This window comes from Argentina anserina, chromosome 2 (genome assembly GCF_933775445.1).
Source record: "Argentina anserina chromosome 2, drPotAnse1.1, whole genome shotgun sequence".
Classification (NCBI taxonomy): domain Eukaryota; kingdom Viridiplantae; phylum Streptophyta; class Magnoliopsida; order Rosales; family Rosaceae; genus Argentina; species Argentina anserina.
The window spans coordinates 26,748,067-26,771,161 of record NC_065873.1 but is presented as its reverse complement, the minus strand read 5'-3'; the positions used below and the strand labels follow the sequence as shown (position 1 = coordinate 26,771,161).

Genomic DNA, 23,095 nt, shown 5'->3' with positions numbered 1-23,095 from the left:
AAACATACGGGACACGTGTCACCCTGAGATTTGTGACGTGCGTATATGGTATTTTAGGTTTGGGAAAGAATTAGTCAGGTTCGTGATGTCAAATATATTCATCGGAAAATTAGGATAGAATCTGCAGCCAAATATTAGGATTATATGTTCTCTTAGTAAAGATACGATACTTAATGTTGTTTGAGAAGTTAACAAATTTAAGAAGTTTGACATATAGCAAACCAGGTTTGACATGGACTTAGTAGATTTTCAGATGCCAAGTGTTGGATGAGTGACGTAGTTACGGTACTCTGTTACAGATCTGTGCATCAGTACATGAATGGATCCCTCTTTTCAGCGGTTTCAAAGAAGGCTGAGATGAATTTGATAGTAGATGCTTATCCACTAAAACTGTTGCTACGTAAGGCTACATGTGATTTGCATTTAAGGACTTAAGGTGATGAAGAAGAAAAAAGTGTAAAGATTGAATATAACAAATAGAGGTTGGAAAATTCTAGTATACATCAATGTATGTTATACATCTCAAATCCGACGGTCGATATTATTTTGTGAGTGTAGTTAGAAAAATAATATTTGTTGTCAACCGTTTGATATAGGATATATAACATATATTGATGTATAATAAATTAACTAATGTATCTTCTGTACGTAGTTGAGCAGTTTGGTGAGGAAAATGTTATAGAGATCACGATCACATGAAAATGTTAAATCGAAATCCGAATTCATCTATTTTAAATAATAGCATGTATCTTATATGTTGGTGCATTTGATGCATTGACAAAGTGGCAAACACGTACTAATTGCAAATTTAAGAGAGAGAGAGAGAGAGAGAGAGAGAGAGAGAGAGAGAGAGAGCGAATTCACACTGACACTTAATATAACAGACCAGCAAGGTTTATTGATATGACTAGATATGGGGGCAATTGAAGGCAAATCATATCTGTGACTTGTTTTTAATCCAATTTATGAAAGGGTATTCGGAAATGTTCTAGGTAATCAAGATCGAGTGTCCACTTCAATCTGTAGAATGCCCGCTCTGAGTTTGTAACTAGTCAACTATAGAAATCTTAAGATTTCAAATCTTGATGTAACTGGAGGATTTTTAGCTTTGAAAAAATGGACGTTGCATACTCCTTGGTAGTTAAGAAAGGCAATGACGATTGACAACTACCGGCACGGCGGCACCGTCCTCTCAATAATTAATTTCCTTCCATGAACCGCTAGCATTTTCTGTTGAGTGTTGACTCTAAATTCGCATCAATTAACTACCTCAGTCTATCAAGGGAACCAGAAACCAGTTTGCTGGTGATTTATGAACACCACAGTACGTGCATGCTGTAGCTAATAATAAATAATACTTCATTTTTTTAGCTAAGCCTTGGAGAGGTTATGCATAATGGCTTGAAAAATGATAGAGATTTTTGCTTGAAATGGCTAGAGAAACAGTACGTGAATAATTTGTATCAATATTATTGGTGGGGATACATGGCTAATTTTTTGGCCTTGTTTTTGCATTTTTCCTTTCATTATTGCTTATCATGCTTATCGAGATTGTCCAATACTGTAATTTTCTTTTCAGTTAACTTCATTTTCACTTACATGTCAAATATCACTCCCATTTGAATTGATGATTAAATAATTAATAACTAATGTTGCATAGTTAACTTGAACCTTGGTGTGTAGAATAATGTTCCTTAATTATTACTAAATCCAAACCAAAAATACTTATTAAAACCATGCACGCTAGATCATCCTACATCCACCGATCAAAACAATGTAGCCAACAGGTTATGCCGCATATTAACGTACTCAATAACAATAGTTAAAAGCTAAACATGGTGTGTTTTACTCGGTTCGATGGGTCCCAGATTTCCATGGCCATGGAAGCAGAGAGGATCCGGAGAATCAAGGAGGACCAGGAAAATGATCCGATCTGGTAGCTTGGAGAGGCTGAGCTGGATGCTACTACACAATATATGCATGCCCCAGACTGAAGCAACAATCAACACTAACAAATTTGAAGAACTAGAAACACAAGTGACAAGTTATATTGGCGGAAGTGCACCTTAGTACGTAGAATATATATATATATATATAGAGGATCGAGAGTGGTGCGCACATCGCCGCTTCTGGCCACCGGTGACACACAACGATGGTGTGGAAGGTGTCGGCCGTGTTCCCCCTTCCCGACACTCATGTTTGTGCTAGCTTGAGCTCTTTCGCCCACCCACGGTGGCTGAAATTTGTAAATTTTTCATAAACTCCAGTGGCGGATCAAGGAAATTATTTTATGTAGGGGGCATATTGACATGTAGTATGTATTTTAAATTTATATGGGGCATATTTGTTAATATTTGGACTAATTTTTTATATTTAGTTAAGACATCACTCAAAATTACTACATTCCAAAAATTAGTGGGGGCATGAGCCCCCATTTGCCCCCCTCTAGGTCCGCCATTGGTCAATACCTTCTGCGTCGCCGGTGGCCGGAAGATGCGATGTCCTCACTAACGTCTGCACTTTTAGTGCATTACAGACATTCTCTCTCGATATATATATATATATATATGCTCTCCAATGATTATCGCCGTCGAATACTTTTAGTATTAGACATACAACCTATTGAATGGATACTTATATTGTCATCTTAGCTATACTAAGTTGATCGATACGTTTATACGAGTGGAGTGTATAACACTGATTGTTGATACGTAACCAAGCACCTTGGGCAATGTTGATATATACTTATCTCATTTGTCCTACAATTGGTCGATAGTTAACCACCGATGTCGATCACTTGCATGTGTTTTCTCGATGCATGACTTTCATCACCCTAGCTAGCTAATTGTAAACGTTTCCATTCAAATGGATTGAGGGTAAATTAAGGGGACATATTGTTCCATATAACGAAGTAATGAACATGACATGGGATCCTTTTGTTCAAAATAGTGATTTTCAGAAAGACTGAAACATAATAATTAGCGACTGTTTTTTGAATAATTAGGCGACTGTTTGGCATATATAAAACCTCAATTCTAGCTAGCAAATCAGAAAAATAACATGCGTATGGCTAGCAACTTAACCCATTGCAACTCAACGTGGGGCTAGGGATTAAACATTAAGGTCGTATGAAAAATCGATAGCTAGCTGCCATGCATTGGAATATCACTATATATCAGAAAGACTGAAACATAATAATTAGGCGACTGTTTGGCATATATAAAACCTCAATTCTAGCTAGCAAATCAGAAAATAACATGCGTATAGCTAGCAACTTAACCCATTGCGACTCAACGTGGGGCTAGGGATTAAACATTAAGGTCGTATGAAAAATCGATAGCTAGCTGCCATGCATTGGAATATCACTATATATCGTCAATGCAGTCTTGATTAATCTCTCACTGACACAATAATGATGCCGGCCGGCATGTACCAACCAGCAAATTTGGCCAAAATGGGCTACTGACCTATTAATATTGGGCACGATCAAGGCAGAACATGAACCTGTAGGCCATATCTGGGTACTGATGCAATCTCAATCATTTTTGAAGGACAAACGAAAGAGTACGTACCTCTGCATCCAAGAAGAAACACGGTCATCTTCGGATCTTTCCCTTTCACAGAAATTACAGTCTGTAGAAATTATAGTCCTAATTAGTTGAACCTAGCTCACAAATTACGAACTTAAAATTAACAATGTGGATATAGATCACAATAAGGACCGGAAAACTAGAACTGCGCCGGTGAACTGGCCGCGATTGGATATAATAATCGGTTGTACGTTATTCAGTTGGCGATCCATCATCGTCTGTTGGTCTCTGTCACGTTCGCAATCGAATTCTCACATGCTGAATAATGCTAGAGCATTAAGCAGCTTAGCTACTCTCAAATACCATGCCATGCACAGTGTTGGATAGTGTTTCGAATCTGTTTGCTCATTTTCAGCAAACTTTTGGCGACTACTTCAACGTGGCTATGATATACGGGGGGGGGGGGGGGGGACCTGGAGATGATATGGTACTGAGGGACATAACATGTACTGATTAATTACTCCACACGCGTCATTTGCAATTCTGCATCTTCGTCTCCGTCCCTTCTGCAGAGTTGGGAGGACGTTGCCGTTTGACAACGATTGGTGTTTCGTGGGGGATGGAAATTTTGATGGAGATACTAAGACATGCACAGTTCTCTCCTAGGTTGGATAGAGCATAGAGGGGCAGGTGTCTGTTGCTCAGAATGCACAATATACGTACTCTATATTATAATATATATATAGCAGGACATATAGTAGTGCAGTATCTGATCATTTGCTCTTGTTTGTTTTCTTCGAAGAAATTAGGAACAAAGACCGAAGACAAAGCTTTTCTTTAGCCACTAACATTGCTATAATGAAAGAATTGGTGCCAATCTAATCAACACTAAGGTTCTGATGTATCGAGTACGTACATGCATGCACCTTCCTTGACCTTAATTAGTTAGCTTCTAAGTTCTAAGTATGTACGTGCTGTACCTTAGCTTGTACGTGTATGTAATGCAGTTTTGCATGGGTGAGATAAGTCCAAGAATAAACTGATAAGGGGATATATGTTTATACAGTAAATGTCTATATATTTCAGTCACTGAAAAAGAGCAATGCGAGTGGAGGGAGTACGTGTATCACGGTATGGCTGGTAGCTAAGCTAGACAACGTCCATGTCCATCTTCAATGTCGCGTTTCGAAGCAACGTTCGTAACATAAGCTTCCGGGTCTGGTTTCATCAATTCATCGGGGAACATGGTTTTGTGATTCTTACGACCATCCACTCGTGTTCGTCCGGAACTTTAAGTCAAGTGCCCGACAACTTATACTAAGAGGCGTAAAGTACGTGTAGACAATGAGTCTAACACGTAAAATATAACACATAAGAAATTTAAGCATCTAACTCAACAATGTTGAAGTAAATAGCAGTAAGGAGACACGATAGACTTATACATGCAAGATTTTTCTTTTCTTTTCTGAATGTGGTTAATTGTACAAGGTTTATGCAATTTGATTATCCATTATTTCGTATAGCTGCAACGACTTAAATTTGTATGATGATGCATGACACCGGCCAATCAGTTCAGACTTCAGACCAAAAATATGAGATCAATCAGACAATATATACGAATCAGTCTTCACTCTGTCAGCATCATAGTGAGGCCTGAAGAAGCAATAGTGGTTATAATATGCATGCGTGTGTCGTCACCAAAAGTTGGGGCTAAGCTAGACGATCGTTTTAAGATCGACATTAGCTAGCTAAATAGATTTGGTCCATAATTCTATGTACATATATGTCTTGTGTTGCATAAAAACGCCAGATAGAAGACATGAAGATGAAGATTCATCAAAGATCATATATCATTCACGATTCACAAGAGAATATTGTGCATCAAGATTATAGATATAACTTTCCGTGGAATGCACCACGTCGACACTTGTTGGCTTATGCAGCGTATGTCTGCATAAATATGAATGCTTCCCTAGAAATGTCACTGTCGTCACTAGGTAGATGATGAGTTCATGACTCATATATCCCTTCCCTTAATTCCCATATCTAGCCTCTAATACAATTAAAGAAAGTTATTTTGATCAACATCAACTATATCTAGATGTAGCTTTGCATCTTTTACCTTTGACTTGGACTCTTTATAGATTTCCAGTTATCAACTCTTATCAGTTAACATATCTTTTACATATCTTGCAGCAGAAAAGCCGACTTTATTATCGAGTAGAGTTGCACCCTGAACCCTACACGTATTGACAAGATCATGTAATACAAGGACGCATGACAATTATTACATGCTCTAACTCAGGATGCAGTATATTTGGGATTTTGGTGACAACCACAAGAGATGACGTTTTAAACCCTAAATCCTAAGTCTTAAACTCTAAACTTCAAATTTGAAATTCTAGTTCAAAATCATCAAATACCATGAAGTTCGTTTTATAAATAATAAAAATATGTTAAATTGTAATTTTAGTTGTAATAAATTCACGTGTCGAAATATAACAAGTAATGAGAACTAATAGACATTGTCACGTGATACTACGGTAGCATGTAAACAAATTTCGTTAAAAACCCACATAAATTGAACGTGTGAAACTTTTTTTTAATCAAATGTACGTGAAACTTGAAAAAATGATAAATGTATGTACGTATATCAACGTACATCGGTTAATAATTATACATAATCGTTGATGATAGAAGGCAATTGTACTTTCCCACCTCTTGTTATCGACGCCTTTAGTGAAGCTTTTTTTTTTTCAAGTAATTATTAGAAGCTGCTAATTAAGGGTGCATTATAGAGTAAGAATCTCTACTCTGAGAAAAAGAATCATGGAAAAAAAAAGTTGGGTCATTGGATGCTTTAATTCTTTGGTAATATACGGCACTATCAATCAATCAACGAGGCAGATGATAAAGATATATGAACATATGAAATTATGAATATTCCTTCTTCCTTTCTATAACAGCATTAGCCAGCTATAGCTATCTGTGTTCATCATATTCTATCAGTTTTGTGGTTCAGACTCATATCCCCATCTCCAATCATCGTTTTTTAGCCAATCCTAAAACGATCTCAAAGGGGTCCAGATCATATGTTCTTACCACATCACTATTTCCAGCTGGCGAATCTTATTTTTCCTTCGAGTGCATGAATTATTGAGTAGTTTTCGGTCGAGGTATCTATCTGGGGAATCAACTCAAGGCTCAATCTTCACGACTGTAATAAAATTGACGGATCAATTTCGTAGTACATTGTTTAAACGATCACCGGTCACCGTCGACTCTTCTTTTTTACCATTGTCGGTCACTCTATCCAGCCCCGGCCTTCTCCTTTTTTGGGTTACAGTACTCATTCTCAGTGTGCTACAACTAGACCAGCACCAATCTTGGACATCAGCATATTCAACATCAATTACAATCTCCAGTCACAGTATCCCTTTATCAGTTACATTCACCTCTTTTAAGACGGAAAAACATCCGAAAATCAACAGAGGTACATAAGTTCTCGGCCAGATTAGTTCAATAATCATGAAAGAAGCAATCGAGTCAACCCCATTTCCTTGTGAAGATGAAGCTAACAGCAAATAAGAATGGAGATGAAGTGGCATTGAAGTGAAAATAGATTCTAATGATCTGACTCAGACCAGTTATTTAAAGAGCATCATTCCTGATACACCAAATGGCGCTAATCAGCTGCTTGTATTATTTATCATACAGGAACTGTATCAAGGAGTTTGACTGGAATTTCTCACCTACAGCAGGATTTTAATAATGAGAGATAGTAATGTAATATTAAAACTGTCATCCAATCAAGTACATGTTGATCAATTGATCTACAAAGTACACGGGAACAAATGAGCAGGAACCCTGCATCCATAGTGGACAATGATCCACAGAAGAGAAGGGCAACTATCGGCAGCATATTGTAACAAAAACTACCGAGAGGCAAGGCGAACTAAAATTTGGTTTCAAGGTTTGTCTGACTACACTCCACAGAAGCTCATTCACTTGGTCTTCTCAAACGGCCAAATTGTAGACTCTCATACCCTTTGTCCATAAGAGTTTTCATGAACTTGAACTCCTGGCCCATATATCAACCGGCAACGGTCATTAAATGAACCAACAAGCTTCGAGACCACCTCTTTGAAGAACACCGAGGCCACCTGTCGCAAAGGTCATTGCAACATCAAAATGCTTACAATAATACTAGTCCAGTTTAAAGTAATAAAGAGAATGTGCTTATATAAAGAAAAAACCATCGAAAAGAACCCAAAAAGAATAGTGGATCAGAAGTGAAGAAATGAGATCCCTTACCTGTCTATAAAGAGGTGACTGAAACTTAAAATCCACCAAAAAATAAAGGTTGCAAGCTCCTGGAACAGGTCCAGGACTAAACTCCCAGATGTTTATTAGATGATCAAAGAGGGTACTATTTGACACAGTCGTCTAGAAGTAGAACAAAAACAAAGGAGTCAGCCAGAAATTCCAGATGAACTACAAGCAAGATTAACAGTACAAATAAATCAAACTCATGGTAAGTTGGTTACAAATCAATTGGAGCTTCTTTGAAAATGTCATGCTAGATAAATAACATCAAGGGACCACCAAGGGACTTGTGAAATTAATTTCATTGCCTAAATTGATTCATAAGTAGCAGTAGTGAGTTTTTCTTTTCCTTTCTTTCATTTAATCCAACCACAACTGTCAATCTGTTACTACTCATGAATGTTCAAGTAAAATTCATTTTCTAAAACATTTCACTGAGCACAAGATTGGACTACGTCCATCGAAATTTTACCCCATAAGAAAACACCACTGGTCAGGTCAGGTCAGGTCAGTTCATGTCAATCATTGAACACCAACCAACATCTATACGCGTAGTGTGGTGCCATTCAACTTAAGATTCCTCAAAAGGTGTTACTCAATACTATAGAAACCATAGTCTTCGTGCCCCTTACTCCCTTAGTGTAATAAATCACATGTTCACTAACTAATCTTCTCCTTTTATATCTTCCTCCAGGAAATCTAATCATCAGACTCCATAAAAGAGATTTAACTGAAGCCAAACATTTTCAACAGGATCTAAAGCAAATCCTTATATTTCGTCAGATAAACCTAATGGTTCTCAACATCAGCAGCAGCAAACACCAGGTTTCAACATAAACTGTGATAGTCACGTTTAAAATCTTTGATGTTCACAGCTTTATATGATAAGGAAAACACAAAATCATTAGTTCAGTTGGGAACCACTAAAATGCGATTGATTGTCAGCAAGCAGAGAAGTGAAGACACCACGGCAAAGAGTTCTCACAGAAAATTAGTCATATGAAGCTTGAAGAAAGTGATTACCTTGATACGCTTTGGTCTTTCTAACTCAACGTGGGACACGTAACTTTCCACAAGAAACTTGAAACCAATCTCCAGCTCAGCATCAAATGAGCCATCTGGATAGGTATGAAGTATCTCTGATCGCTGACACCAGGGGACAAAACCATGATACAAGTCTACAGCAGCAACCACATCATATAACTGCTCGGGGGAATACCTGAAACCCAATGATCCATCTCCCATGAGTAATCACAGGGGGAAAACCACGCACGACACAGATTCCCACACATCAGTCAAGAAATTTAGCTTCCGAAGGCAATGCCATATGTTCTAACACCACATAACAGAAAACCTCAAACAGAAAGTGGATTAAACCAACAATAGAGTCCCCAATGCAATATAAGCCTAAGCGAATCTGAGCCTCAATCAATAAACTACACAAACACCACTGTAACTAATTCCAACACATGATTCTTCTTAATAAAGTAATTAAGCAGCTGAAAACGGTAACCAGAATTACCCCAAGACGCGCCTCTCCTCGTAAACCTTGGATAACACGCCGCCTTCTTCACCGTCGCCGCAGCCCAAAAACCGCCTCCTCTGCTCACAAAAAGGATTCACCAAAACCCGTGACGTGTCGCTGACACCATCGCCGGTCCATTTCCGGACCGACGGGGTCTCTATGCCGGCAATGCTACTCAGGCGCCGAATCCGGTTCGAATTTCTGGCGGACGTGTACAGGTGATGATTCCTGGCTCCATTTCGGCGGGAGAGTAAGGACCCCACCGCCTTCGAGGCCGTGCTCGACCAGAACGGCGGCATCGTGATGATTCGACGGAGCAGATTGGTTCCTAGATGTTCGGAAACCCTAAGAAGAATTGAGAAGCGGATGAGATTTCAGATATTGACCGAACAAGTATTATTGAGTATGGAAAAATTGAAGACGCAAATCGGAGGATGTGAATGCGGTAGCGGAGGATGCCGCGATGGAGCGATTGTTAGTTCGAGACGCTGTCACCTAAGCACGAGTTGCTTTTCCTTCTTTTAGGTTCGGGCCCAAGCCCACGTTGAATCGCAAGGCCCAATATGAAACCGTAAATGTTGCGAGCTGCTGATACATGACAGTGATGACTCTCTCAAAGCTGATGTATGAAACATACAAGTTCTAGGTTGAGTTATGGAGCAGCCTAGTAATACCTTACCACTGGGAAAATTTACATTTCTGTTTTTCAACTTTTATTCGTAAAATTCCGGAGTTATAATGCAGAATGTAGTCAAGAGTTGTGCTTGTGATAATTATTTTGTCTTGATTGCTTTACCGGTTAGGTAACCTTCACCGGAAAAACAATGCTCTCGCACGACCTTCCTACCTTGATTGTAAGTTTGAATCTGTTCAGCAGGTTAAGCTGAATTATTTTCTTGCTACCTTCAAACTCAAGTCCCCACTTCTTATACATGATCTCATTCATAATTGTACCAAGTACAACCAACCACCAATCCACCATCCGAGATTGTCACCATCACAACAAGTTATATCAATCAATCATATTATTTGAGAGGATAATAGAGATCAAATAATTGTAAGGGTACGTGCTCTTGAGTAGTGGCCACCAGTCATTTATTCCCCAAACATGATAATGAATGCAGACCACAAAATACCAGCAACATATAATCGTCTCAGAAAAGAAATAAAAGCACACGATGCATGTTATGGCTATCCAGAAAATCAGTATTACAATTGTGTCATCCTGAGTTCCTGACTGCAAGATATATCCAACAAATCAATCTGAATCAGCAGAAATTTCTAAACTCCGGTATCTGAAAATGAGACACTAAATTGTTTTAATCAAAACATTACTGATACTAAACTCTACAATCTGTACTGCGTAATAACAGAACAATTCAGCCGCCCCATTATCCTGCAGCCAGCCCCATTTACACCCACAAAATATGAACATATTCCTTGATTGAATCTTTCTCCATCTCTCTCTGATATATAGACTGTAACACGCAGGCATCACCTCAAAACTTGGTCACCAGTGTCATACTACGTTAGAAGGTAACCAGAAAATCCATCCGCTTCCATTTCACGAGCCTTCTGCCATGAAGCTGCAGATATATAGCTCTTACTCACCTATCTTCGGTATCAGCAGGCTTTTGGTATGGAACAACCTAAAATTGAAAAAGAGAGCAACAAAATGAGATGATGCCACATTTGCACAATGATAGGAATAATATATGGCCTGTACATTACCTGGTCGTTACTTGAGGCTTGAAGTACAAGATTTTTCATCCTCTTAGAGTTGCATGAAGCAATGGCCTTTTCCTCTTTGATATCTTCATCAGCGAAGTTCTGGTCGGACACCTCTGCAAGAATCAAAACATGGGTTAATAATGACAGCTAGAGGATGGAAGTAGAGCACATCATAGAGGAAATCTATTTGAATTAATGGAACACACAATGTCCTTAAATTGCAGCACAGAAAGTGAGGCTCATGTACTGTGTATAACTGAAATCTCAGACGTTCTATCTGTCATTTAGTTTATATGGTTATATCTTCTCAAATATCCCATTTCTTGGCCAAAATTACAGGGATATCAAGGACTGGTAAGGGAGCTTAAAGCAATACACTGGGGAGTTCATTAACTAGTTTTAAATTTAGAAGCTCCGTTAATCAGAATCTATGCAGGATAATAAACTATTGCATCAACAATGGCCGACCAGATAGGACATGTACATCAAAACGCCAATCAAGAGTTGCAGAATAAGAACATATTGCATGGAAGTACGGCAAGATATAGCTGAAAGCACCTGTATTGCCGCCAACCATATCCTGATGCATCATATGAGAAAGAGATACATTAAAGTGATTAGACTGCTTCAAACAAGTAGCTGGTGCCGAAGTAATTTCTTTCTTAGAAATTGAATCAACTTCTTCATATATAGCCCCAGCCTGTTCTTGGACAACAGGAGATTCAACATCTTTTGGCTTGCTGGTGGATCTAAAATGCAGGATCCATGGATTCGCGAGAAGTTCACCACAATCTGACTCAGCTTCACCTCTTCCAAAATTGATTTTCTGCCAGCAGCCAGCTCGAAGTACCTTAAACTGTGCCAACAACTATTAGAAACAATTCCCAAATTTATACATCACAAATGCGAAATCATTGAAAGATACATATATCAGATTATAACCTGGCCTGAAGCAGCACGAGAATTGAATTGGGGTTGCTTGGATGATTTTATATGAGACAAGTTTCCCTTATGTGTGTGCCGACCACGCGAATCCATGGAGTTATACAACTGGTTAACAAACGATGCTTCCATAGATTTTAGGTACATACTGTGTTTCTCATCTGTCCATTCTGTAGACATAGTTTCAGTTGGCGCCTGAGAACCCTAATATAAGTTGCAAACCATGATCAGAAACATTTGTGAAAATGCTACCAAGGATTTCTATCTAGATTTGCTGGTATTTCAAATTACTTAAAACACACATATATTACATACCCATGTGTTTGTAGAACACATTTCACCTCATATTCCTTCACTAGATCAACAAAGTTGAAAGCTTTCAAACATAATCAATAAAAACTACTTCAATAAGTTCAAAAGAATCAACTTTTTTTTCCTTCCAAAAAAAACGAAGAAGCATTGACATCATTATAATATACATATTACTAACAGCACAACAAATATCAAGATATTTTCAAAGAGATAAATATATAAACAGCTCTCATAATTTTACAAAAATAATTACAAAGTAAATCAAACTAATACCACCCACCTAATACCTCTGCAGATTTCATAGATCCCAATTCCAACCTACTTACTAAACTCAAAGATGAACATCTCAAGCATATATTTGCTACATTAGGAAGGAAAAATGAAGACACAAATGTTGTAATTCTCAAAAGCAAGAAAACAACAAAGTATGGATTTTGAGAGAGAGAGAGAGAGGGAATCAAAAGTACCAGTTCTGAAGGAGGAGGAGGGTCCACTTCATGCGGTGTCTCACCATTTAACCCAGAAACCTGCAACTCTTCCACTCTGAAATTATCCATAAAAATCTTTATCTGTTTAAACACAAAAGAAAGCTTAGATGATCTGAGGAGGAAGACGAAGAATGAGGAAGACGGTGAGCGATGAAAAATTAAAGGGGTAGAAATGAAAGGCTTCGGAGGGCGGCGATGGGTACAAAAAGTCGGTACAGTTGTCGCGCCTTTTCCACGTGTCATGTGGGCCGTTCACTGCCACGTCAGGGTCCCGGGGGGTTAGATATTTATCGGAAGCCTCCAGAAAAATATCTGCAGCCGATCCATCTTGACGCGCCAACCGCACTTCCTGTTTCGCGCGTCTTCAACTCTTCTGGTTGATCCATATAGGCAGAGATATTTTCAATTTCGGCATATTTATTTCGACGTGGTTAAGGATGGACAAAAAAAATATCTGGTTTGAAGACTTTTGGAGGGTGTGGGGAGAAAACGACGTGTCGTGGATAAAGTAATCAAATGTGGTCAGTTTTGATTTTGAAACTCATCAAACTGCGGTTTCGTTTTCTTGGATGGTTCAGAAGTACGCAATTTGCTGGTTTGGGGGGTCTTTTTTGACGTGGAGAAGAGTTATGAAGATAACATGTAGATTAGATTATGACCAATTGTATTATTAAAGGGATAAACCTTTTATAATATCTTCTAAAGATATTATCAGATTGATTGGCTAAGAAAATATCTGAAATTGGGACCACAGAATTGAGCTGCTGTCTTGGATTCTTGATCAGACGTATATGATTATCCGGAGGTTCCCAGGTGAAGGTTCACACCTTTTTTTTGTTAACAGCGTGGGGGCTACACGCGCTAACGAACGGTATGGTTATTTGGAGGGGACCAAAACAAAGCACTACAGTAACAATTTTTGGCACGTGTGTCTCGGGAAACAATTCGAAATCCATGTTTCTTCAAACAAACCAGTAAAGAACTGAGAACGGCTTTTTCTAGTTTCTACCATGGCGGCCTGCAAACCAAATAGAACAATTCGAAATGTCCCCGAGTAGATCCAACAAGTCCGATTTTCAGTGCCAGGAGTACCAAGAAGAACAACCATAGAGGCCGAGGATTATTGATGACTGTAGAGGATTGTTGACAAAAAAAAAGTGACGGGAAGAGATTGAAAGGTTGATCGGTATAAAACTTCATGTTGAAATTTCTGTTGGATTCTGGATTCTATCCCTTTACTTGTTCATGGCATAATTTCTTAAATATAATGTAAGATTATCTAAAAAAAGAAATAAAAATGCAATTTCAATATAATTTCTTCTGTTATTTACTAATTACTTATTTATCCTCCATAAATAAATAATGTGGTCACATCGCATACTAATAAGGGGTATTTACAAGTTGTGTATGGTATTACATATTTATTTAGGGTAAATTACTTTAATTAAAAACCGTATTGGTTACCGTATTACACACCGCTTTGCGTCTCTGATCACCCCTTAACAAGTCAATTTATGCTCATTCCATACACCATCATGTAAGCTTTGCATAAACGATTGGGTTTCAAACCTCATTTTCCAAGGAAAAGAATCCGTCTCCTTTAATTATATGGTGGTGAAATTATTAGGGTCAAATTTGAAGCCGAATAACAAAAATCTTTTCACGTGGTGATTGTACTTGACCATGATTTTTCGAGCACTATTGTCGATCATCTCTCGTAGTTGATTAACCGAGCCATATTTTCGTAGCTGTTTTTGTGGTAACTAACCTCCACAATTTTAGGATAAGGGTTTTCAAAAAAAAAAAAATTAAAATTAAAAGTAGAATAAAAGTACATGGCTTATCACAAATTATATTAGCCTGATTTCTCAAAAATTTCTTTGAAACTTATCACAAATTAGTCACGATACTTATTTTATTAACATATATGTAAATTGGAGATCCATCATCAATAAAAGCTCAAGATAATATTTTCTAGTTGAGTTGTACTAATTTAGTATAACTTGTGTCTTATGTTATATGCAAATGTGTTCGTTTCAACATCAACTATACTAAGGAGATATTAATTTGAAAAACTGACCTAGGATTCCATCACTATAGTGAAAATATGATTATTGCATAAAATTCACATACTTTTCGATGACGTATGAGTCTTGATCGATACGTTAAACCCTATGTAAGACACTACCTCCACAAGGGTAGCCGTATATAGGAAATGATATTAGAAAGACCGACCATAGGACATGATCACTACATGGAAATATGTGTCCGGTTAAAATTACACTTTTTTCGACGTCGTTTGGGTTTCGATCCACTCGATCAAACCCTTTGTGTCCTAATAGCTACTTAACGCTAGGCGTGTTACGCGAACATAAGATTCAAAAAAATTTACATAGTTGCATAGAGTGCATCACTGTGAGAGCGCAATAAATTTTTAGGTATTTTTTCAGATACCCGAGCTAATTTTAAACGCTTTTTGAAGTTCAAAATCACTTAAGAAAGTAAAAATAAAAATAAGTGGACAAGTGCCACATCACTTCATCGCCGTGTGTTTATAATTGGATTTTAAATTAAATTTTAATTTTCTGAAACCTTATGTAATTCATAGAAAATATCAACGATGCTCGAAAAAGTCTCAGAATATTACCATTGTCTCGCAATAAGACGATCTATGCACTTATGACAAATTTTGGAAACATCTTTCAGCGAGAGACATGGCTCCCTTAGCGGCGTAGTTGGTTACACATGTTTAACCGTGTGGATCAAATCCCAAAAGACAACAAAAATAAGTGAATTTCTTACTATGGCCATATTTGAGTGTTGCGGTCACATCCAACAGTCAGATTTTCATTGGTCGGGTATCAGTCATATGAATCACAATGTGCCTATTAATATGGTATAACTAGTGTCTTATGTTATATGCAAATGTGTTAATTTCAACACCAACTGTATTGAGGAGATATTAATTTGAAAAACCAACTGTAAGATGCCATCACTATAGAGAAATACGACTAATGCAAAAAAATTAACATACTTCTGCTAATGTATGAGTCTCAATCGACACATTAAACCATATATAAGACACTATCTCTCTAAGGGCATCCATATATAGGAAATGATCTTAGAAAAACAGACCATAGGATGTGATCACTACATGGAAATATGTATTTGGTTAAATTTTCACCATTTTTTTAATCTTTTTTGAGTCTCGATCCACTCAATCAACCATTTGTGTTCTAATACCTACTTAACGCTTGTCGTGTTACACGAACATAAGATCCAAAAAAATTACATGGCTGCATAGAGCGCATCAATGTGAGAGTGCACTAATATTTGAGAATTTTTCGAGGACTGAAACTAATTTAAACGCTTTTAAAAATTTTGAAACCAATTAAGAAAAAAATAAGACATGTATCACATCACGCCGTGTGTCCAAAATAAAAAACAAATAGTGAAAAAAATTTATTTATAATATTTCCACCAAATATACCATCACCACTACTGAGAAAAGAAATCCTGTTTGATTATGATTCCCATGCCTTTAGGAATCAGATATAATTCGTTTTCAAAACAAGGAATCATACCCTCATAGGTAATTAGTTGATTGCCTTCCATAATTACATCGTAGAATTGTGGATCGGCTGGATGCAAAAGATACAATTTTTTTCTTCACCACAGTGACCACACTGTTTCGTTTCAAGTTTTTACCACTCTCCTCCTCCTCCTCTCCTCTAACCCCGTCACCCTCCTCCGTTCTTTCCACCTTTGCGGAATTGCGGCTCCGTCGTGTGCTCTCCGGCCCCATACCCGACCTCCTTTTTCTCCAACCTCAAGTCTCTCTTCCTCTCCCTTAACTCATTCGCTGGTCCTTCAATTGCACAGCCAAATCATACATTAGAATGATTAGATCAAATCCAAATCTCCAGTGCATCATGCCATCCTCCGAATCTCCCTAAGTGCCTCGGAGTTGATAGAGGAAATACGCGACTAAAATTAGCTACGACGGTTGAAAAATTGCATAATTCACAGGAAGACGAAGGAATAGGAAGAATTAGAGATGGGGTTAAAGGAGGAGAGGGTCTGACCTTTCCTTTGATTTCACCAAGATAAAATTTTGTATTTTTTTTTACCTCGACTTACTAAATAGTAAAGGCCTAAAATTGATTAACGTCAAGTCGGTCAAGATATAAACTGACCAAAAAGATGTGATTGTAATTTTGCCACGTCAAATTCTCGAGATTACGAGTGAGGGAGGCTGCCTCAGCATTTTTCTTGTTACTCATGTCAAATCCAAATTCCAGAAGCAATCATGCAGGTTGATTACAAAGGAAAGTCGGGTCACTGATGAAATTGGTACGTAAGTGCTAAGATTGAAGTTTTTTTTTTTTGGGTGCTCCGAGGGGTTTGTATATTGAAAACAAAAGAACTCAGACAAAATAGTGGCAAAGTTGAACTTGAGAGTTTACTGTCTTTACAGTAAGATAGAAGGGAGTATTTGGCTGGGGGAGTTACAAAGAATCGCACCCAATAATATATCAACTTTCGCGCTAACCTCTTTATTCGTCTTCATGCATACAGCAAACCTCGCGAAATCTGATCTTGTAAAAAAACAATGGGCTTCGGATGCAGTGTGCGCATGAAGAAAAGAATAATGCTTGCTCCAATACAAAACTTAGATTTACTGCTTTGGTTCGGCCTCCGGTATTACACTGTCTTGCAAGTCAATTCTACCTGGTTAGGCAAAAGTGGAGATAAAATTAGGACAGTGGTTTGTCAATTGCTCTAACCCAAGGAAAGCTGAACTCTATACCTACACATAGATAGCTTGAGATCAAGAAGTAGCTGCGAGTAACACATACCTAACAAGGAAATCAGTGAAGGGGACTTTGAAGATCCGTTTGATCTCATGTCTGTACCTGCAAGGCATGGTTAAGTTGTAAGACGACCAGACATGTACAAGAACCAATAGAGAAAGGAATACATAAGGTAGCTAATTAGAGAAGCAGCCAACCTGAACTTTCAAGTGATTTAAGGACATCTGATTTCTTGAAAGTGTATCCAATAAAATTATTATCTTTTGAGGTTAACATCTGCAAAAGCAAAAAAATAAACAAAAAAATAAATAAATAAATAAACTCTTACTGAACTATCATATACCATTATGGAAATTACTGAATGCCAAAACTACTCTGACTATTGATTCAAACCAGCAAGCTTTACATCACATATAACTCAAAAAAAAAAAAAAAACTAAGAAAAAATGAAGTCATTACCTTCCGCCAAGGTCCCACTGTTGGTGTTGCAGATGGTGCGGCTTCTAGCTATATAAAGAAAAAGAAAAAGAATTCAACAAATGGATGCAAGAACTATCAACTAAGACTACTGTGAGTGTAATGCATAAACGTAGAAGTACATGTGTTCTAACATCAGGCATTGTTCATTTAAAAAAAAAAAGTCCCAGTAAAGATAAAATACTGCAATTCATTATATTCTAGTGATCTTACATCAGGAAACTTCTCGAAATTCTGAGTGTCCAAGTCTCCGACAACTGTAGGTTTATATGCAGCTTCAATTTCATACAGGCTGTCCCACTCAGTACCTCTGAACCATGGATGCGCCTGGGAATCATTATTAATATGTGAGCAGACAGCAAACAAGAATACTTCACAATTTTCCAATTAATTTGTTACTATTCCAACAAGTGTGAGGAAATTTAGAACAGGCATATGGTTATTTTAATTTGTTTGCCAGCACTCTGCTTTCTACTAATATATCAAGACAACAGTAGTACGTTATTTTTTTTGTGTATAATTTATTTCAAAAGGCAGCAATTTTCTGAAGCTAATTGTGATACTTAACACTTGTAGATAACCAATTGCAGACATGGTTACCTTAATTTCTTCTACTCCACGTGTCCCAAGCCTTGTTTCAACATCACATAACAAGTGACAAATCAAATCCCTCGCCTCGTCTGAAATTTTTGGCTCATCAGGAAACTTCAGGCATGTTCTCCAGTTGATTATCTACGAGGAGAATAGCAGTATTATAAACTCTGCAATTATAAAGGATCATATCATATAGCTACAACAATTATTACCTTGCGGCATGTGATCCTTGGGTCATCAGAGCAGAATGGAGGATAACCTACTAGCATCTCATACATGATTGCTCCTAGAGACCACCAATCACACTCCATGCCATATCCTTTCTTCATCAAAACCTCAGGAGCCATGTAGTCAAGAGTTCCAACAGTTGAATAAGCCTGCAGAAGAAGGATGTTATTGGTAAAATTCAATACTACACATAAAAAGAAACAAAAATTTCCTTAGTTTTACATCACTGCTTGATATGTCTGCATACTGAATCTAAAAATTTAATGAGAATTGGATATAATTTGATTACAAATGGGATAGAAGATAACCAAGGCACGCCGATTACGTTTCCATTGTTGTAATTGTTCTTTTGGCATCAACCAAGGAACCTTTTCACAGCCAGATTGTCCTTCAGTTTCATCTATGCATTCCTGGGAGGTTAAGTCCTCATTTTCCAATAATGTAGAGTACTTGTCATCCAAAGGTTTACACAAGCCAAAATCTGAAAGCTTCAAATGGCCAGTTTTATCCAGTATCAGATTGTCTGGTTTTATGTCCCTGTAAGAAGAATCAGATTGCCAGTAAGTGTAAGGTAAAACACTTGTATCAAGAAATGACCTTATTCTTAGTGTGTGCCTCTTGTGACTGTGTATCTCTCATGATGAGAACATGAAATTGTGTATCACATGCAATCACTCCACGAGGAAGTAAAAGATACTATAGAAAAGGCAAGAAAGAGGACAAACTCATTAGATATTCATTCACACGAGTGTCATACCTATGAACATAGTTGTGTTGATGAATTTGGTTAATAGCCAGGGTACTCTCTCCCATGTAAAAACGTGCAACATCTTCAGAAAGAGTATCTTCTCTCATCAACAAAGTCATAATGTCACCACCAGGTAAATATTCCATGATAAGGTATAAGAAATCCGCATCTTGAAATGAATAATGAAGTTTTACAATACACCGACTATCTACCTCAGCAAGCAAATTTCTCTCAGAACGCACATGTTCAACCTGGAACATCAAAAAGAAAACGATGACGGTTAACATATCATCATGACATAATATCATGCATTTTGTAGTGATCAAAATTTATATATTAACCTATTCGATGCTGAGTTCGGGTGCAAATCATTATCATATATAGATTATGATCATCAATGCAATAGTACTGGGAAACTTCTTATACAACAGCGTAGATAAATTTGAGTAGATAGTGCTAATTTAAAATATTGTCACCTGCCCACGGCTAAGCATTTCTGATTTCTTCAATTTCTTCATTGCATAAATCTCTCCTGTACCTTTTGCACGGCATAACCTTACCTGTATTTGTAAAACAAATTAGAGACAGGCATGAAAATTTGTATGAGAAAGTATATCTCATTCCCATATCCATATGATCAACAAAACTACTAAATGAAGGGCCTCCACATTGCCATAAACAAAATGCAAGAGCTATTTCGACTGAACGGAAAGGAATATTATGGTATATTTTCAAACCAACCGAGCAAGATGTAACATTTCAAATGTTTCTATTTACCTCGCCAAATGCACCTTTTCCAATTACAGTTAATTGCTCAAAGTCATCAATTCCGATTTTACGCCTCTGGAGTCTCATATATTCTGTTTCTCGGCGTGCCAAGTTCCTCATCATCTCTTCCTGTTCCTCAGCCGGTACCTGATCTTCTTGTGCTTTCCTTTGAAGTGCTCGACGTCTAAAACAGGAAGCCATGTATTAGGTTATAGCACGTTTCTTTCTTTCCGAAATATACAAAAAGTTGTCCCACGCCAAATGAAGCCATAAGGCATTACTTGTACGCAAATGAGGATCTCGTCCACTGCTAAACTACCACTGAACAATCATGTCAAAGCTACTTCTTCCACTTGATCAAGTTTCTTACAAACCAAGTAGAAACCTTAATAACTACACCGGTGTCAGAAACCAAACATAACCTCACAAACAGTAAAGGCATTTGTTCACATAAATTGAAGGCTGATCCAATTTGACATAAATAAAAGCCATATCCAAATTGAGTACCTCTCTTGGCGATCCTGCAGTGTTTGTAGATAATTCTTGTAGTGATTCTCAATGAACTGCTTGGCGGCGGCGGCCTTCTGCTTGGTCACCGGCGACGACACCGACAAATCGGGGCTCGAATCAAACCTGACCCGATCCGCCTTCAAGTTGAGAGCCCCGAGCCGCATCGTCCCATCCCCGCCTTCCATTCCGAATCACTCAAATCCGGATCAAAATCACAACCCGACGAGCATTTTAAATAGCAGCATCAATCGGATTCAAAGGAGAGATCTAGCTAGCACTTGACTCTGTCAGGTGTTCAAAAGGCTAAAATGAACTGGCATATGCGAGTAGTATTTATACAAAATAAAAAATGAATCCGATTGATTATTATTATTTTTTGTCTAGGTATTGAGTGTAATCGACGCCATCGTTTTCCTCGCATGAACTGGAATCTTGAGGCATGATTATCCTTCTAATTTGTTTTAACTCTTGACTTTTTAGGGGGAGATTAGAGAGAAGGGAGAGGGGGCTTACCGGCTGAGCCGGTGAGGGGGTTGTCGGCGGAGATCTATAAACATGTACTTGCAGATTTGGCAACCCAGGGCTGAAGGTGGGTTGTACGGACGTCGGCGGAGGAGCGTGAGGTATACGGGTGTGGGGTTTTGGGGGATTTGAGGGGAGAGTGATGTGTACGCGCGCATTTTGGAGGGAGGGGTGGCCGTTGGGGGAGCTGGGGGGGGACAACGTATCTGGTGATTTCAATTTGGGCCAGTTCTGGATCCGTTTGGATGCCCGCTCCAACAGACTCTCGTGGGTTTGTACTACGAACAGGGTGGAGGTTTGTACTGACAATAAATTATTCTTCTTTTTTTTGAAAGGAACAATAAATTCTTTTTAAAACGAAAAGTAAGTTTTGAGATATAAAAAAACCTATAAACTTGTTATTGTAGTGTAGGTTTCTCATCTATATCTATCTACATTCTTATAACCAGAATTCATTTTGTACTCAAATGGGTATGAAATCACATAAATAATTTTAGACTGTATGGTAGTTTAAAATAATTTTTAATATATAAATGTTATAAAAGTAATTAATCAAATGACATGCAAAAATATAAATTAACAAAAAAAAAATTAAAAAACTACTGGATAATTTCCCACAATCCCATACTATATTTTTCCTCCGCTAAAAACGGAAAAAAAGTTTAAATAAAACTCCTCACAGATGCATGTGTGTAATGACTAATATTTTTTACTCCACTCATCCTTAAAATCATAAAGATTTAGAACATGTATCTCCATAATACACATTAGCTATCACCCTTTAGAGAAGACAAAATTTGAATAACAATTCACCAACTTTGCCTCACTAATAATCAAGGTGTATTAACTATGTAAAATAACGATTTAGTACATGAACTAACAAACTCCATATAATTGTTGTACATGCAATTAACTTTTCCCGTTAAGTGTCATTTTAGGGGCAAATTGGTCAACCTTCTTGTCATGTCTACTGTAGCTTAAGTGAAAGATAGTTACCCAGAAAATCTCAATCTTTATAGTTTATACACAGTGGGGAAACCGATCCATTAAAGTGATGCAGTCACATATTTCCATATGAGTCTAATTGATACAATATTATCCTATAATTGATTGATAATAGGTATGATTACAAGTGTGTAATTGACGATTCCACAATCAATCCGATTGAAGAATAACATAACTTATGCACATGGATATAGCCATATCAGTAGGACAGTAGGTAGTCGATGAAGGGGATTGAGTGGTTAACGGGGAAGATTGATAAACATCACTTGAATCTAGTTGAGCATAAAGCTTTTACTTCCCTTAAGCCCACCACCAGCTCACATCTTCCATACAAGCATAACAATTCACAAGGCACAAGATGAAGCCATGTGGAAAATAGATTTGTATATTAGAGAGAGAGAGAGAGAGAGAGAGAGAGAGAGAGAGAGAGAGAGAGAGAGAGAGAGAGAGAGAGAGAGAGAGAGATACCAAACTACCTTATTAATGATGAATAATTACACAAACTTAACGGTGTTATTAATAGCATGTACTAAAAGTGGGTTACATTTGTTAGTTCATATACTAAAGTCTTATTT

General features: G+C 37.6%; 3 protein-coding genes across 4 annotated transcripts; all 3 read right to left on the bottom strand.

Annotated features, from left to right (window-relative positions):
• Positions 1-7,181: 7,181 nt before the first annotated feature.
• LOC126783473 (uncharacterized) lies at positions 7,182-9,851 on the bottom strand. Its single transcript, XM_050508948.1, has 4 exons — positions 9,379-9,851; positions 8,880-9,075; positions 7,845-7,976; positions 7,182-7,693 (listed from the first exon to the last, which is right to left on the bottom strand). The coding sequence occupies exons 1-4, from the start codon at positions 9,678-9,680 to the stop codon at positions 7,571-7,573; spliced, it is 753 nt and encodes a 250-aa protein (XP_050364905.1). The 5' UTR covers positions 9,681-9,851; the 3' UTR covers positions 7,182-7,570.
• Positions 9,852-10,564: 713 nt separating this feature from the next.
• LOC126783467 (cold-regulated protein 27) lies at positions 10,565-13,028 on the bottom strand. 2 transcript variants are annotated; one of them, XM_050508941.1, is made up of 5 exons: positions 12,834-13,028; positions 12,055-12,258; positions 11,671-11,968; positions 11,113-11,225; positions 10,565-11,030 (listed from the first exon to the last, which is right to left on the bottom strand). In XM_050508941.1, exons 1-5 carry the CDS (start codon positions 12,921-12,923, stop codon positions 10,989-10,991), a joined length of 747 nt encoding a protein of 248 aa, XP_050364898.1. In that variant the 5' UTR covers positions 12,924-13,028; the 3' UTR covers positions 10,565-10,988. The 2 variants fall into 2 exon arrangements, with proteins under 2 accessions (XP_050364898.1, XP_050364900.1); XM_050508943.1 differs by lacking the exon at positions 12,834-13,028 and adding an exon at positions 12,370-12,774.
• Positions 13,029-17,281: 4,253 nt separating this feature from the next.
• LOC126782165 (uncharacterized) lies at positions 17,282-21,391 on the bottom strand. The gene is made up of 12 exons (XM_050507347.1): positions 20,991-21,391; positions 20,493-20,667; positions 20,192-20,275; positions 19,725-19,966; positions 19,276-19,504; positions 18,952-19,116; positions 18,746-18,877; positions 18,359-18,472; positions 18,128-18,175; positions 17,866-17,944; positions 17,714-17,770; positions 17,282-17,585 (listed from the first exon to the last, which is right to left on the bottom strand). Exons 1-12 carry the CDS (start codon positions 21,176-21,178, stop codon positions 17,533-17,535), a joined length of 1,566 nt encoding a protein of 521 aa, XP_050363304.1. The 5' UTR covers positions 21,179-21,391; the 3' UTR covers positions 17,282-17,532.
• Between the last annotated feature and the right edge of the window lie 1,704 nt (positions 21,392-23,095).